The sequence below is a fragment of the Heptranchias perlo genome, chromosome 24 (genome assembly GCF_035084215.1).
Source record: "Heptranchias perlo isolate sHepPer1 chromosome 24, sHepPer1.hap1, whole genome shotgun sequence".
Taxonomy (NCBI): Eukaryota; Metazoa; Chordata; class Chondrichthyes; order Hexanchiformes; family Hexanchidae; genus Heptranchias; species Heptranchias perlo.
The window spans coordinates 46,839,280-46,855,250 of record NC_090348.1 but is presented as its reverse complement, the minus strand read 5'-3'; the positions used below and the strand labels follow the sequence as shown (position 1 = coordinate 46,855,250).

The 15,971-nt window shown below is 49.4% G+C and overlaps 2 protein-coding genes across 2 annotated transcripts in view; one reads left to right on the top strand and one right to left on the bottom strand.

Annotated features, from left to right (window-relative positions):
* Positions 1-12,804: 12,804 nt before the first annotated feature.
* LOC137341799 (basic proline-rich protein-like) lies at positions 12,805-15,119 on the top strand. The gene is made up of 2 exons (XM_068005300.1): positions 12,805-12,889; positions 14,218-15,119. The coding sequence occupies exons 1-2, from the start codon at positions 12,805-12,807 to the stop codon at positions 15,117-15,119; spliced, it is 987 nt and encodes a 328-aa protein (XP_067861401.1).
* A 12-nt stretch (positions 15,120-15,131) lies between these two features.
* The window catches only part of impdh1b (IMP (inosine 5'-monophosphate) dehydrogenase 1b), a 33,277-nt gene continuing 32,437 nt past the window's right edge, over positions 15,132-15,971 (bottom strand). The window contains 1 exon segment of the mRNA XM_068005299.1: positions 15,132-15,220. Coding sequence (XP_067861400.1) covers positions 15,132-15,220 — 89 coding nt within the window.

Here is a 15,971-nt window from a genome sequence, read left to right as displayed (position 1 = left end):
GTTACTAGTTACAGTAGGTGGGCTGGGACTTACTGTTTAGAGTACCTGGTGCTGGCATCACAAGTTAGGGTACGTGGGACTTGGGGTCACGAGTTAAGAGTTGGTGGGAATGAGAGTTACTAGTTAGAGTTGGTGGGATTGGGGATTACTAGTTAGAGTTGGTGGGATTGGGGATTACTAGTTAGAGTTGGTGGGGTTGGAGATTACTAGTTAGAGTTGGTGGGTTTGGGGTTAATAGTTAGAGTTGGTGGGGTTGGGGATTACTAGTTAGAGTTGGTGGGGTTTGGGGTTACTAGTTAGAGTTGGTGGAGTTGGGGATTACTAGTTAGAGTAAATGGAGCTAGAGTTAGGGTACAAGGGACTGGGGGTCTTGGGTTCGGGTTGACAGGGATGGTGAGAGATGGTTTAATTTCTCTGCCCCGTTTATAACAGTTTGCAGGTACAGTACTCGATAGTTTGAGTAGGAAGGATATCTTTAAATAAAGTGTCAGGAATGAAGAATGAATTGTTTAAAAACAGGAGAATGAAATCGGAATATTCACCCGCCAGGGTCAGACTGAGCCCGTACAATAAACAATCCCTCCTGTGGAGGCCAGTAATGGATAGAGAGGATCACACTCACCTGTTGGGGTTTGACAGCCTCCCCCCCGCGGGGTGCACAGCTCCCAGCTTCCTGATGTTTCAAAACACTCACATCTGTATAATCGAATTTCTGGCCTGGAGCAGCCAATCAGCCAGTGCCCTTCACAACTCACCTGTCCTCTTGCACCAGGAAGCACGTTGGCCGACACACCAGCATCAGGTGACCATGGTGCCCTCGGTCGACCAGATACTCACACCTCAATCTGTCTGTCAGCTTATCATCTCTGCAGGGTCCTAGTGCACCTCTGTCCCGAGATTCTGCTCTGCTTCACTTAAAGAATTCCACGTTCACCTGAGGAAGGAGGAAGCCTCCGAAAGCTTGTGGATTTTAAAATAAAATTGTTGGACTATAACTTGGTGTTGTAAAATTGTTTACAATCACTTAAAGAGCTTTACTGTGACAGGTGATATTGGCATTTGGCTTGCAAGCCAAATTTAAGTCTCGCTACCACTTGGCTGACACGGGGTTAGCCTGAACCACCCACCCTAATGGAGGCGATCTCCAGCCCCACTTTCACCCCCACTGGTCTCCCAAATCCCGGAAAACATTATCAAGGATTCCGAATCGCTGAGCGTGTAGATAATGAGAGTCCCAATCAAGGGAGTGAGGAAAATGAGAATGAGGAAAAGGGGAGTGGGTTAGGGGAGTGTGGATAATGGGAATTAGGATAATGGGAATTAGGATAATGGGAATGGAAATCATGGAATTGTGGAAAAAAGGAGTGTGGGAAATGGGAGTGAGGTTAATGGAAATGGGGAAAGTAGGAGTGAAAATAATCAGGGTTACATTTTACATCAGATTGACCCAGCAGATTTGTTTGTTGTATATTCTGTTAACAACAGGAAGTAGTGGAAGATCCACTGTAACTGGGACAGAGATCCGCTTTAACCAGGACTGGAAACTACTATAAGCAGGACACAAAACTACTATAACCAGGACAGAGATCTGCTATAACTGGACAGAGATCTACTTTAACCAGGACAGGAATCTACCATAACCAGGACACAAAACTACTATAACCAGGACTGGAAACTATTATAACCAGGACAGAAATTTACTGTAACCAGAACAGAGATCTAGTATAACCAGAAAACCAGGACAGGAAACTATTATATCGAGGTCAGGAAACTATTATAACCAGGACAGGAAACTACTATAACCAGGTCTGGAATCTACTATAACCAGGACAGGAAACTACTATAACCAGGACAGGGATACTCTCCCCAAAGTTTCCTTTCCTTCAGTTCTTTGCTTAGTGCCTCCCTGCAATGCCGGGGGTGCAGGGTTGGAGATGGAGGAGGGAGGGGAGGAGGGCCTAGAGGGGGGAGGGGGGCCTAGAGGGGGGTCTATCACGTGTGCCCCCACTGCTCCATGGCATCTTATTGGTCATTGCTCCACATCTGGCCGCATTCCTGGGACCACACTGGGAAATGAAACAGGAGCTCTCCGGTAGGGGTGCAGTTTGCCAATTCCGAGGCCAATGCATCAGGTGCTCGAGCTAAGACTCAAGTAATGTTCGTGCTCCTTGTCCTCACGGTTCATGCTTCATGATTTAGTCATCGTCAGTCATTAGACAAAGGGAATCACTTGGAAGAAAATTAAGTGTTGGGTCCACCTGCAGGTTTAGCAAAGCGTGTTTCCCCTTTAAGGAGCGATGACCTGACCTAATTGTAAGATAATGTGCCTAAGGATTAGCTTCAGCCAAAACACATGAGTCAGCGGAGGCACTGATCCGATGGACCGTACTTCTGACAGCGATGAATCTGCCGGACAAGTCAGATCATCATCAATAAATGAATATGGAGACACAACACCCTCCCCCAAACATACAGACACACAGACACAGACTCACAGACACACACACAGACTCACAGAGACAGACACACACACAGACTCACAGAGACAGACACACACACAGACTCACAGAGACAGACACACACACAGACTCACAGAGACAGACACACACACAGACTCACAGAGACAGACACACACACAGACTCACAGAGACAGACTTTCAACACAAACACAGACTCAGAGACAGACACACACACACACACAGACACACACACACACACAGACACACACATACACAGACTCAGAGACAGACACACACACACACAGACACACACACACACACACAACAGCTACTTGCATTTACATAGTACCTTTTAAGTAGTTAAACGTCTCAAGTCGCTTCACAGGAGCAATTATCAAACAAAATTTGACAGCAAGCCTCATAAGGAGATATTAGGACAGGTTGGCCAATGAGGTAGGTTTTAAAGAGGGTCCTCAAGGAAACATAGAAACATAGAAAATATGAGCAAGAGTAGGCCATTCGGCCCGTCTGACCTACTCCACCATTCAAAATGATCATGGTTGATCGTCTAACTCAGTACCCTGTTCCCGCTTTTTCCCCATATCCCTTGATCCCTTTAGCATTAAGAAATATATCTATCTCCTTCTTGAATACATCTAATGACTTGGCCTCCACTGCCTTCTGTGGTAGAGAATTCCACAGGTTCACCACCCTCTGAGTGAAGACATTTCTCCTCATCTCAGTTCTAAATGGTATACCCCGTATCCTGAGACTGTGACCCCTGGTTCTGGACTCCCCAGCCATCGGGAACATCCTCCCTGCATCTAGTCTGTCTAGTCCTGTTAGAATTTATATGTTTCGATGAGATCACCTCTCATTCTTCTAAACTGTAGTGAATATAGGCCTAGTCGACCCAATCTCTCCTCATACGTCAGCCCTGCCATCCCAGGAATCAGTCTGGTAAACCTTTGTTGCACTCCCTCCATGGCAAGGACATCCTTCCTCAGATAAGGAGACCAAAACTGCACACAATACTCCAGATGTGGTCTCACCAAGGCCCTGTATAACTGCAGTAAGACATCCCTGTTCCTGTACTCAAATCCTCTTGCAATGAAGGCCAACATACCATTCGCCTTCCGAACTGCTTGCTGCACCTGAATGCTCACTTTCAGCGACTGGTGTACAAGGACACCCAGGTCTCGTTGCACCTCCCCTTTTCCCAATCTATCACCATTCAGATAATAATCTGCCTTTCTGTTTTTACAACCAAAGTGGATAACCTCACATTTATCCACGTTATAATGCATCTGCCATGTTCTTGCCCACTCACCCAACTTGTCTAAATCACATTGGAGCCTCTTTGCATCCTCCTCACAGCTCACATTCCACCCCAGCTTTGTGTTGTCTGCAAACTTGGAAATATTACATTCCGTTCCCTCATCCAAATCATTGATATATATTATGAATAGCTGGGGCCCAAGCACTGATCCCTGCGGTACCCCACTAGTCACTGCCTGCCACCCCGAAAAAGACCCGTTTATTCCTACTCTCTGTTTCCTGTCTGTCAACCAATTCTCAATCCATGCCAGTATATTCCCCCCAATCCCATGTGCTTTAATTTTGCACACTAACCTCTGGTGTGGGACCTCATCAAAAGCCTTCTGAAAATCCAAGTACACCACATCCACTGGTTCTACTCTATCTATTCTACTAGTTACATCCTCAAAAAACTCCAGTAGATTTATTAAGCATGATTTCCCTTTCATAAACCCATGCTGACTTTGTCCAATCCCGTTAATGCCCTCCAAGTGTTCTGTTATCACATCCTTTATAATAGACTCTAGCATTTTCCCCACTACTGATGTTAGGCTAACTGGTCTGTAATTCCCTGTTTTTTCTCTCCCTCCTTTTTTAAATAGTGGGGTTACATTTGCCACCCTCCAATCTGTAGGAACTGTTCCGGAGGCTATAGAATTTTGGAAGATGACCACCAATGCATCCACTATTTCCAGGGCCACTTCCTTTATTACTCTGGGATGTAGATTATCAGGCCCTGGGGATTTGTCAGCCTTTAGCCCCATTAATTTCCCTAGCGCTATTTTTTTACTAATACTGGTTTCCTTCAGTTCCTCCCTCTCACTAGACCCTTGGTTCCCTAACATTTCTGGCAGGTTATTTGTGTCCTTTGTGAAGGCAGAACCAAAGTATGTGTTTAATTGTTCTGCCATTTCTTTGTTCCTCATTATAATTGTAAGGGACCTACATTTGTCTTCACTAATCTTTTTCTCTTGACATATTTATAGAAGCTTTTAAAGTCAGTTTTTATGTTCCCTGCTAGTTTACTCTCATACTCTATTTTCCCCCTCTTAATCAATCTCTATGTCCTCCTTTGCTGAATTCTGAATTGCTCCCAATCCTCAGGTTTGCCGCTTTTTCTGGCAATTTTATATGTCTCCTCTTTGGATCTAATACTATCCCTAATTTCTTTTGTAAGCCACGGTTGAGCCACCTTCCCTGTTTTATTTTTGCGCCAGACAGGAATGAATAATTGTTGTAATTCCTGCACACGTTCTTTAAATATTAACCATTGCCTATCCACCGTCATCCCTTTTAGTAAAGCTCCCCAATCTATCATAGCCAACTCGCACCTCATACTTTCGTAATTTCCTTTATTTAGATTCAGGACCCTAGTTTCGGATTCAACTACTTCACTCTCCATCTTAATGAGGAATTCTATCATGTTATGGTCGCTCTTCCCTAAGGGACCCCACACAAGATTGTTAATTAATCCTTTCTCATTGCACAATATCCAGTCGAGGATTGCCTGTTCTCTAGTTGGTTCCTCAATGTATTGGTCTAGAAAACCATCACGTACACACTGCAGGAATTCCTCCCCCACAGTATTATTGCTAATTTGGTTTGACCAATCTATATGTAGATTAAAGTCACCCATGATTATAGTTGTACCCTTCTTGCATGTGTCTCTAATTTCCTGTTTAATGCCCTCCCCTACATCTCCACTACTGTTTGGGAGCCTATAGACAACCCCCACCAACGTTTTCTGCCCCTTGGTGTTTCTTAGCTCCACCCATACAGATTCCACATCGTGATTTTCCGAGCCAATATCCTTCCTCACTATTGCATTGATTTCCTCCTTTACTAACAATGCTGCCCCACCTCCTTTCCCTTTTTGCCTGTCCTGCCTAAATATTGAATATCCCTGGATGTTCAGTTCCCATCCTTGGTCACCCTGCAGCCAAGTCTCCGTAATCACAACTATATCATAACCGTTAATATCTATCGGCGCTGTTAATTCATCTAACTTATTGTGAATGCTCCACGCATAAAGACACAATGCCTTTAGACTTGTCTTTTTAAGACTGCTAGTCATCTTAGTTTTATTTTGCACTGTGGCCCTATTTGTTTTTCGCCCTTGTTTTCTCTGCCTTCCACTATTGCTTCTTCCCTTTCTGTCTTTTGTTTCTATCCTTGTTCCCCCCTCCTCTGTCTCCCTGCTCAGGTTCCCATCCCCCTGCCATTCTAGTTTAAACCTTCCCCAACAGCACTAGCAAACATCCCCGCGAGGACATTGGTCCCGGTCCTGCTCGGGTGTAACCCGTCCCACTTGTACAGGTCCCACCTTCCCCAGAACCGGTCCCAATGTCCCAGGAATCTAAATCCCTCCCTCCTACACCATCCCTGCAGTCACGCATTCATCCTGTCTATTCTCCTGTTCCTCACTAGCACGTGGCACCGGTAGGAATCTTGAGATCACTACCTTTAAGGTCCTGCTTTTTAATTTATCTCCTAACTCCTTAAATTCACCTTGCAGGACCTCATCCCTTTCTTTACCTATGTCGTTGGTACCGATATGGACCACGACTACTGGCTGTTTACCCTCCCCCTCCAGAATGCCCTGCAGCCGCTCCGTGACATCCTTGACCCTAGCACCAGGGAGGCAACAAACCATCCTGGAGTCACGTTTGCGGCCACAGAAATGCCTATCTGTTCCCCTTACAATTGAGTCCCCTATCACTATAGTCCTGTCACTCTTCTTCCTCCCCTCCTGTGCAGCAGAGCCACCCGTGGTGCCCCGAACCTGGCTCTTGCTGCTGTCCCCTGATAAGCCATCTCCCCCAACAGTATCCAAAGCAGAAAATCTGTTTGAGAGGGAGATGGCCACAGGAGACTCCTGCTCTACCTGCCTAGTCCTTTTACTCTGCCTGGTGGTCACCCATTTCCTTTCTGCCTGTGTAATCTTTACCTGCGGTGTGACCACCTCACTGAATGTGCTATCCACGATAGTCTCAGCATCGCCTTTTACACCGTGCTCACCTCTCGGACTCTCCTCCCGCTCTCGGACTCTCCTTTTACACCGTGCTCACCTCTCGGATTCTCCTCCCGCTTCCAGAGCTTAGGGCCTAGTCAGCTGAAGAGTTATCTCAGGGTCAAATAGGATGTGAAAGTTGTGAACGGTCTGGTTCAGCCTCAGACAGTGGCCAGGGAGAGGGATGGAGTCGGTGGTCTAGGGAACGGAGTTTGTGGCGGGGCCGAAGACAATGACTTCAGTCTTCCCAATATTTAGTTGGAGGAAATTTTTGCTCATCCAGTACTGGATGTTGGACAAACAGTGAGACAAATGAGAGACAGTGGAGGGGTCGAGAGAGGTGGTGGTGAGGTAGAGTTGGGTGTCGTCAGCGTACATGTGGAACTTGGCGTTGTGTCTTCAGATGATGTCGCCGAGGGGCAGCATGTAGATGAGAATTAGGAGGGGGCCAAGGATAGACCCTTGGGGGACTCCAGAGGTAACGGTGAGAGGGCGGGAAGAGAAGCCATTGTAGGAGATGCATACACACACAGACTCAGAGTCAGGCAGACACACATACATAGACTCACAGAGACAGACAGACTCACTCACAAACACACACTCATATAGTCTCACATCCATACAAAACACTCATACACAAACACAAAATAGCAGAGTGGGGATCCTCGGTTCACACCGGGGTTCGCTGGGACCCCACGATAGAATCTGTAAAACCCGCTTCTTCTCCCTTGCACTTTTCAATCCTGTGCTGTGAACTTTGGCTCCTCGCCACGATTTCTCAACAGATATTGAATGACTTTTGTATAAATTACAGCTTTTAATGCAGCGGCTTCCGTTTGAACATGTTCACCTAATGGGTAATTAAACTGCTCGGAGGGACAATCGTCTTGTTTCTTTGTAGCCTGAGGCTTTGAAATGCCGAGCAGAGGGACATTTCTTGACGAGCTAGTTTGGCAGAGTTTATCGTGCTTCTGTGTCGATATCACAGTGTGACAGAAACAGTCCCACTTCATACCGCCAATCTCTTAATCACTCTGCACCGTGGAGAAGTCCCATAGCTAAGCATCCTCTTAAGACCCCCCTCAGTAACTAGAGGGCAGCCAGGAGGACCTTCCGATTTTAAGGATTGTGTCGTCCTGTGATGCCTCTCTCTACAGAGGATGAGGCAGCTAATGTAGTCACACTAATGTGTTGACATCTTGGGTTGGCAAAGTCAAAGTAGCATTGGGTATGTAATAGGCCACACCGATATTGGTGAGTTGAGTCATTCAACCTCCATATTCAAATCTTTAATTAGAAAAGATCGCACTCCATTTCACTGGTTAGGCCCCAGCTGGAGTATTGTGTCCAATTCTGGGAGAGACTGGAGAAGCTGGGGTTGTCCTCCTTAGAGCAGAGAAGGTTAAGGGGAGATTTAATAGAGGTGTTTAAGACCATGAAGGGTTTTGATAGAGTAAATAAGGAGAAACTGCTTCCAGTGGTAGAAGGGTCAGTAACCAGAGGACACAGATTTTAGATAATTGGCAAAAGAGCCTGGGGCGAGATGAGGAGAAATTTTATTTTACGCAGGGAGTTGTGATGATCTGGAATTCACTGTCTGAAAGGGCGGTGGAAGCAGATTCAATAATAACTTTCAAAGGGAATTAGGTAAATACTTGAAGGGGAAAATTTTGCAGGGCTATGGGGAAAGAGCAGGGGAGTGGGACTAATTGGATAGCTCTTTCAAAGAGCCAGTACAGGTATGATGGGCCCAATGGCCTCCTTCTGTGCTGTATCATTCTATGATTCTATTTCATTGATCTCCAGTTCCACTTAGGTTTCCATTTGGTTCAGTAGTTGCACTTATGCCTCTGAGTCAGAAGGTCATGGGTTCAAGCCCCACTCCAGAGACTTGAGCTCATAATCCAGGCTGACACTCCCAGTATAAGTTCCTTACCCTCCCTCTAACACAAGGAGGCCAATCTATCACCTGGGTTTTTGAGTACGTCACTCCAAATTTTGTATTACTAGTTGTACTGACTGTCCTGACACACTCTCAGATACCTTATCGCCTCCTCCAGATGTTGCCAGTTGAGATGGAGAAGTTATTTGGACAGGCAGTCACTAGGGGTGGATGGATAACCCACAGACTGCTGACTATTCTCCTTAAATGGAGGTAATTGGAGTCTCTTTCGGGGCTGAGCTGCACCTCGGTGAAAAGGAGAAATTTGCGGAGATACGGGGGGGGGGCAAAAATGAAAGCATTTATACAGCACCTTTCACAACCTCAGGACGACCCAAAGCTCTTCGCAGCCAATGAAGTACTTTGAAGTGTAATCACTGTTGTAATGTAGGAAAATGCAGCAGCCAATTTGTGCACAGTAAGATCCCACAAACAGCAATGTGATAACGATTAGATAATGTTTTTTTAATAATGTTGGTTGAGGGATAAATATTGGCCAGGACACCGGGGAGGACTCCCCTGCTCTTCTTTGAATAGTGCCATGGGATCTTTTACATCCACCTAAGACGGCTCCTCCAACAGTGCAGCTCTCCCTCAGTACTGTACCGGGAGTGTCAAACTAGATTTTGCGCTCCAGTCTCTGGAGCGGGGCTCGATCCCACAACCTTTGGACTAACAGACGAGAGTCAATGAGATCACCACTCATTCTTCTAAACTCGAGTTTATTGCAGGGGGTTGGAGTTTAAGAGTAAGGAGGTCTTGCTGCATTTATACAGGGCTCCGGCTCAGACCATACCTGGAGTTTTGGTCTCCTTACCCAAGGAAGGATATACTTGCTTTAGAGGCAGTGCAACGAAGGTTCATTAGATTGATTCCTGAGATGAGAAGGTTATCCTAGGAGGAGAGATTTAGAGAATGGGCCTCTGTTCTCTGGAGTTTAGAAGAATGAGAGGTGATCTCATTGAAACATATAAGATTCTGAGGGGGCTTGACTGGGTAGACGCTGAGAGGCTGTTTCCCCTGGCTGGAGAGTCTAGAACTAGGGGTCATAATCTCAAGGGGTCGGCCATTTAGGACTGAGATGAGGAGAAATTTCTCCACTCAGAGGGTTGTGAGTCTTTGGAATTCTCTACCCCAGAAGGCTGTGGATGCTCAGTCATTGAATATATTCAAGGCTGAGATTGATAGATTTTTGGACACTAAGGGAATCAAGGGATATGGGGATAGGGCTGTATGGCCGACTCCTGCTCCTATTTCTTATGTTCTTATGAGTTATACTCACTGAGCCACAGCTGACACGGAACGAGCAGGTGAGTGGGACTGAGTGGACAGCTCTTTCAAAGAGCCAGCACAGACATGATGGGCGGAATGGGTTCCTTCCATGTTGTATGATAATATCAGAGCTAAGTAGCCACTCTCTGGCAGAATCGATAATGCCATACCTCAGCCAGGCAGGACCCCAGTACACAGCTGGTGATTGATCAACCAGCCTGGCTCATTACTGCAACCGGAAAGGTAGACCAGTCACCAGGGGCTGGGACTCTGCCCACCTCCAGCTGACCCTGCAAGCCAACACTAATGGATAAGGTGGTTTGGGCTGGTCAGCCTTGGTTCTTGCTGACCTGCACCTAGGTTGTACATCTGTGTGGCATGTGTCTGTGAGGAGAGCTCCCGTATTAGGTGACCAGAGACTACCTTTAGGCTGAAGGTGGCAATGTGGCACCAGGTGAAGAGGATTGAAAAAAAGCAGAGCCATAGGCCAATAAATGCCACATTCTGCTTCCTCTTACATAGGTTAGATACAGAGTAAAGCTCCCTCTACACTGTCCCATCAAACACTCCCAGGACAGGTACAGCACGGGTTAGATACAGAGTAAAGCTCCCTCTACACTGTCCCATCAAACACTCCCAGGGCAGGTACAGCATGGGTTAGATACAGAGTAAAGCTCCCTCTACACTGTCCCATCAAACACTCCCAGGGCAGGTACAGCACGGGTTAGATACAGAGTAAAGCTCCCTCTACACTGTCCCATCAAACACTCCCAGGGCAGGTACAGCACGGGTTCGATACAGAGTAAAGCTCCCTCTACACTGTCCCCTCGAAGTTTCAGAGCCCCAAGCCTCAGAAGGGCGCCAACTACTGCAACATCCTTCCCACATCAACCATCTGTGGCGTCTCTGAGGGAGACTGTCAATTTAGAATTACAACAGAAGATGCTGAAAATACACAGCAGCGCCTGGAAAGAGAGACAGGTAATGACATTGGAGGTGTGTTACTTATCGGCTCTGCATTTCCTGCTTTTAGTTTCAGATTTCCATCGATTGTGCTCCCCATTTATAGTGTTGATTTAGCAGAGTTGTGCTGTTGACTGAAACTGTCGGAACACAGTCCCAGCCTCAGCGAACAGACGAAGGAGCCTCTCATCCCACAGGACCAGCTGGATTTACCGAAAGGCTTCTGACAAACAAGAAAAACAACTTCTCAAAACCAAACTCCATTTTTATTCCATTCCGTTCTGTCTCGGGTTTTTACAGGCATTGAATTGTGAAAAGATTTCTCACGACGTTTCGTCCAGTGTCTGATTCTGCCGAGCCTACTCTTGTGGTTAATGCACCAAAGGGATTTTGATTTTCCGCTGCGAGCCTGTAACCCTTGGGTGAGTGGGGGAGGAGTTTGAATGTGTTGGAACGGGAAAGAGAAGGCGACTTTCATTCACGGTCGTTCCATTTTGGAGGATTTTTCTACAGTTCGAAGGAAGAGAACTGGGACGTATCCCATGAGGTACAGGCTCAGGGCCACTCCGGGAGACATTCTCCCCATCCAAACCAAACCAAACCATGCCAGATGGTGAGAGCAGCACCAAGCAAGTGCCCACAACTCTCCCACTCTGTCCTTGACCCAGTCGGGCGAGACTTCAAGCACTCAACAGGATCAGAGGGTGAAAGTCCAGTGCACCCCGGGGTACAATAAACAATAGTCTGCTTCCCACCCCCTTCAAAGACCCCCTCACAACCCTCTCAGTTCCTCGGTACAACAGGGATAGTTAAAGAAAAAAAAATCAACTCAAATCCCCTCCGTTCATTGCAGCAACTCATTAACTGGAAGGTAGGAAACAGCGAGGACTCAACCATGTAAACCGGACTCCGCTCCTCCTCCTGTTAGCGACACTGGTGGGACTGAACGAGAATCGCGTCCCCTCAACATATATATTATTTATTCAACAAAAAAAAGCACAAATACTTCTGGTGACAAAAAAAAAACCGATGACTCAAGTCTGTTAACAAACCTCCTGAAATAAAATCTTGCTGTAAAAAGCTGGACCCCACACTCGTCTCCCTCCCACGGAAACACACCAGCCTGTCGCACCGACACCTCGTGTCCTCTCTTTGGGTGTTGCTGGGTTTTCTTCTCTCTCGTTGCTACATTCTTCACAGTTCCAAGTTACAAAAGTCCAAGAACAGAAAAAATTGAAGGGATTGTGTGCCCCAAGCCGGGAGGGGCTGAGCGGGGACATTGCCCCAGCGTGAGGGGGCGAGGGAGGGGGTCAGGGACGCCTGTGCGGTTTGATGGCCAGTGGTGAGGGGACATTGGGAGTCACGGCCCCACCGCCTTCTTCAGTAAAGCCGTTTCTCGTAACTGAAAAGAGAGAAAAATATATGTATAATATATATTTATAAACACAAGGGAATCCCTGGCACTATCTGCTCGTGCTATCACACGGGGAATGGTCATTCATCCATCAATCTCCCTTCTTCCACAGTCCACGCACGGCTTCCTCCCTAGGAATAAACTTCACTCTCCCATCAACTACCAAAAAAAAACTGGTCATTCAACTCATTGCTGTTTGTGGGATCTTGCTGTGTGCAACTTGGCTGCCCTGTCTGCCGACATAACGACGGTGACCGTGCTTGAAAAGTAATTTGAGGGCTGTGATCGGGTTTGGGACGTCCTGAGGACGTGAAAGGCATTGTATGGAAAACGTTTACAGGGCTAAAGGGGAAAGAGCAGGGGAGTGGGACTAATTGGAAAAGCTCTTTCAGCACAAGCACAATGGGTCTGTGCCCACTATGATACTATGCGCTATCGTACTGCGTTGAAACCTATTGGCTACGCTGAGAAGTTCATCATTCCGATCGATAATCCAGACCCCAAACCTATCGGCATTTGAGAGAGCACGGGAACGTCAAGGCAGGGGAGGTGTTAAGACACAGTGGCCTCTTCGGCTAACTCGTGCAGATCAGGGAGCCAAGACTGGGATTTGTGCGACACCACATGGAGTCACTTCTGGCACTTGCACCCCCTGCACTAAGTTTCGTCTGATGGAGATTGCAAGTCAAGAAAGCGAACCCCCAAATTCTGGACGTGCACTTCCAGCGGGTGAAGCTCCGAGCCGGAAGCTCGAATTTGGAAAGTCGTTAGCCACTGAACCATCGGGGAGAGAGGTTGTTCAGTAATGTTTGGTGCCTAATTTGCAAGCGCATCGCAGGAGACGCACAAAGGTGTGTTTTTAAATGGCAAACACGGCTAACTATTAATCAACATTTGGGTTTACTTACATGGCACAAATGTGTACCTGACATGTGAATGCATGAGTGAAGGAGAGAAAGAAAGATAAAAGTGTGGATAAAAGAGCCATCGAGGCAAAACACAGTTCTAGCTAAACATGTAACGGCGAGCTACAGAATACTAGGCTAACATAGCACATCCCCAGGGAATAGCAGCCCCCTTTCACTTTATAATCAAGGCCACTGGTTTTCAGGTTTCACAGGAAAGTGGAGAGTTGGGAATCCAATGCACAAACACCAGTAAAAATAATAATAATAATAATAATAATAAATGCCGGAATCCAAAGTAACAGAAGATTTGAACCTATTGAGTCCCCATAAACCAGTGACCTTGCCTCTCAGCTCTCTGCCACCAAGCCAAGGGACAGCTGCTTGGCCCCTTACATGCACTATAGGAGTCTCTAGAAGCACCGCCTCGGGGAGGTCATGAGCAATTATCAGCCCTTCCTCTCAATCTGCCGTCCTGGACTCAAAGGGGCACTCCCAGCCCCCGCCATCAACCCCATATTTATCCCTCAACCATCACTAAAGCAGGTTATCTGGTCGTTATCTCATTGCTGTTTGTGGGATCTTGCTGTGCACAAATTGGAAGCCGTATTTCCTACATTACAACAGTGACCACACTTGAAAAGTACTTAATTGGCTGTATAGCACTTCGGTCATGAAAGGTGTGATATAAATGCAAGTCTTTATTTCTCCCCCCCCCCCCCCCCCACCCAACCCCTTACTGACCCAGTTGGGGCGATTCAGTTCGCCTCAGCACCGGGGAAAAGAAGAACAGCCAGAGGTAGTGATCCACGGAGTCCCAGGAAACTGAAGCGACAACGTGGAGAACAGAGAGACGACAGGAGAGATCACGGTCCCCACCGCGGGACCCCCCCCACCGGACAGCGTCCCACCGCGGGACCCCCCCCACCGGACAGCGTCCCACCGCGGGACCCCCCCCCCACCGGACAGCGCTCCACCGCGGGACCCCTCCCACCGGACAGCGCTCCACCGCGGGACCCCTCCCACCGGACAGCGCTCCACCGCGGGACCCCCCCCACCGGACAGCGTCCCACCGCGGGAGCCCCCCCACCGGACAGCGTCCCACCGCGGGAGCCCCCCCACCGGACAGCGTCCCACCGCGGGAGCCCCCCCACCGGACAGCGTCCCACCGCGGGAGCCCCCCCCACCGGACAGCGTCCCACCGCGGGAGCCCCCCCACCGGACAGCGTCCCACCGCGGGACCCCTCCCACCGGACAGCGCTCCACCGCGGGACCCCTCCCACCGGACAGCGCTCCACCGCGGGACCCCTCCCACCGGACAGCGCTCCACCGCGGGACCCCTCCCACCGGGACAGCGCTCCACCGCGGGACCCCCTCCCACCGGACAGCGTCCCACGCGGGACCCCTCCCACCGGACAGCGCTCCACCGCGGGACCCCTCCCACCGGACAGCGCTCCACCGCGGGACCCCTCCCACCGGACAGCGTCCCACGCGGGACCCCCTCCCACCGGACAGCGCTCCACCGCGGGACCCCTCCCACCGGACAGCGTCCCACGCGGGACCCCTCCCACCGGACAGCGTCCCACGCGGGACCCCTCCCACCGGACAGCGCTCCACCGCGGGACCCCTCCCACCGGACAGCGTCCCACCGCGGGACCCCTCCCACCGGACAGCGTCCCACCGCGGGACCCCTCCCACCGGACAGCGTCCCACCGCGGGACCCCTCCCACCGGACAGCGTCCCACCGCGGGACCCCTCCCACCGGACAGCGTCCCACCGCGGGACCCCTCCCACCGGACAGCGCCCCACCGCATCAAGCAAGTTACACAGAGGTTAACCGATACGAGCCTCACTCTCTGGAGCAGACAAGCTCACACCGCTCCCGGTCCCCGCTGGCATCCTCATTGGGACCTTCACACTGGCAGCCCTGGTGCTCGCCTGTTACAGGCGGGAGTCTATTTATAATGTGCAGATCGGATTCTTACACCAGGTGCCGAGGTCTCACACCGGGAGCACGCACTGAATGTCGGGGTCTTACACCGGGAGTCGAGCGGCCCAACCAGCTGAGAAAACACGCAGAGGGGCGCTGGGGCACTGATTGTGAATTCACCTCCTACCCCTGGGGGGTAGACAGAGAGTGAGAGAGAGAGAGAGAGAGAGAGAGAGAGGGAGGGAGGAGGCAGAGAGAGAGAGGGAGGAGGCAGAGAGGGAGAGGGAGGAGGCAGAGAGGGAGAGGGAGGAGGCAGAGAGAGAGAGAGAGAGAGGAGGCAGAGAGAGAGAGAGGGAGGGAGGAGGCAGAGAGAGAGAGGAGGCAGAGAGAGAGAGAGGGAGGGAGGAGGCAGAGAGAGAGGAGGCAGAGAGAGAGAGAGAGAGAGAGGAGGCAGAGAGAGAGAGAGAGAGAGAGAGAGGAGGCAGAGAGAGAGAGAGAGAGAGGAGGCAGAGAGAGAGAGAAAGAGAGGAGGCAGAGAGAGAGAGAGAGAGAGGGAGAGGAGGCAGAGAGAGAGGAGGCAGAGAGAGAGAGGAGGCAGAGAGAGAGAGAGGCAGAGAGAGAGAGGCAGAGAGAGAGAGAGGCAGAGAGAGAGAGAGGCAGAGAGAGAGAGAGGCAGAGAGAGAGAGAGAGAGAGGCAGAGAGAGAGAGAGGAGGCAGAGAGAGAGAGAGGAGGCAGAGAGAGAGAGAGGAGGCAGAGAA

Coding starts and splice junctions, on each gene's coding strand:
- LOC137341799 (XM_068005300.1), top strand. CDS start 12,805: ATGCGCTATCGTACTGCGTTGAAACCTATTGGCTACGCTGAGAAGTTC. Junction 12,890..14,217: donor TCCAGACCCCAAACCTATCG/GCATTTGAGAGA, acceptor CCCACCGGACAG/CGTCCCACCGCGGGACCCCC.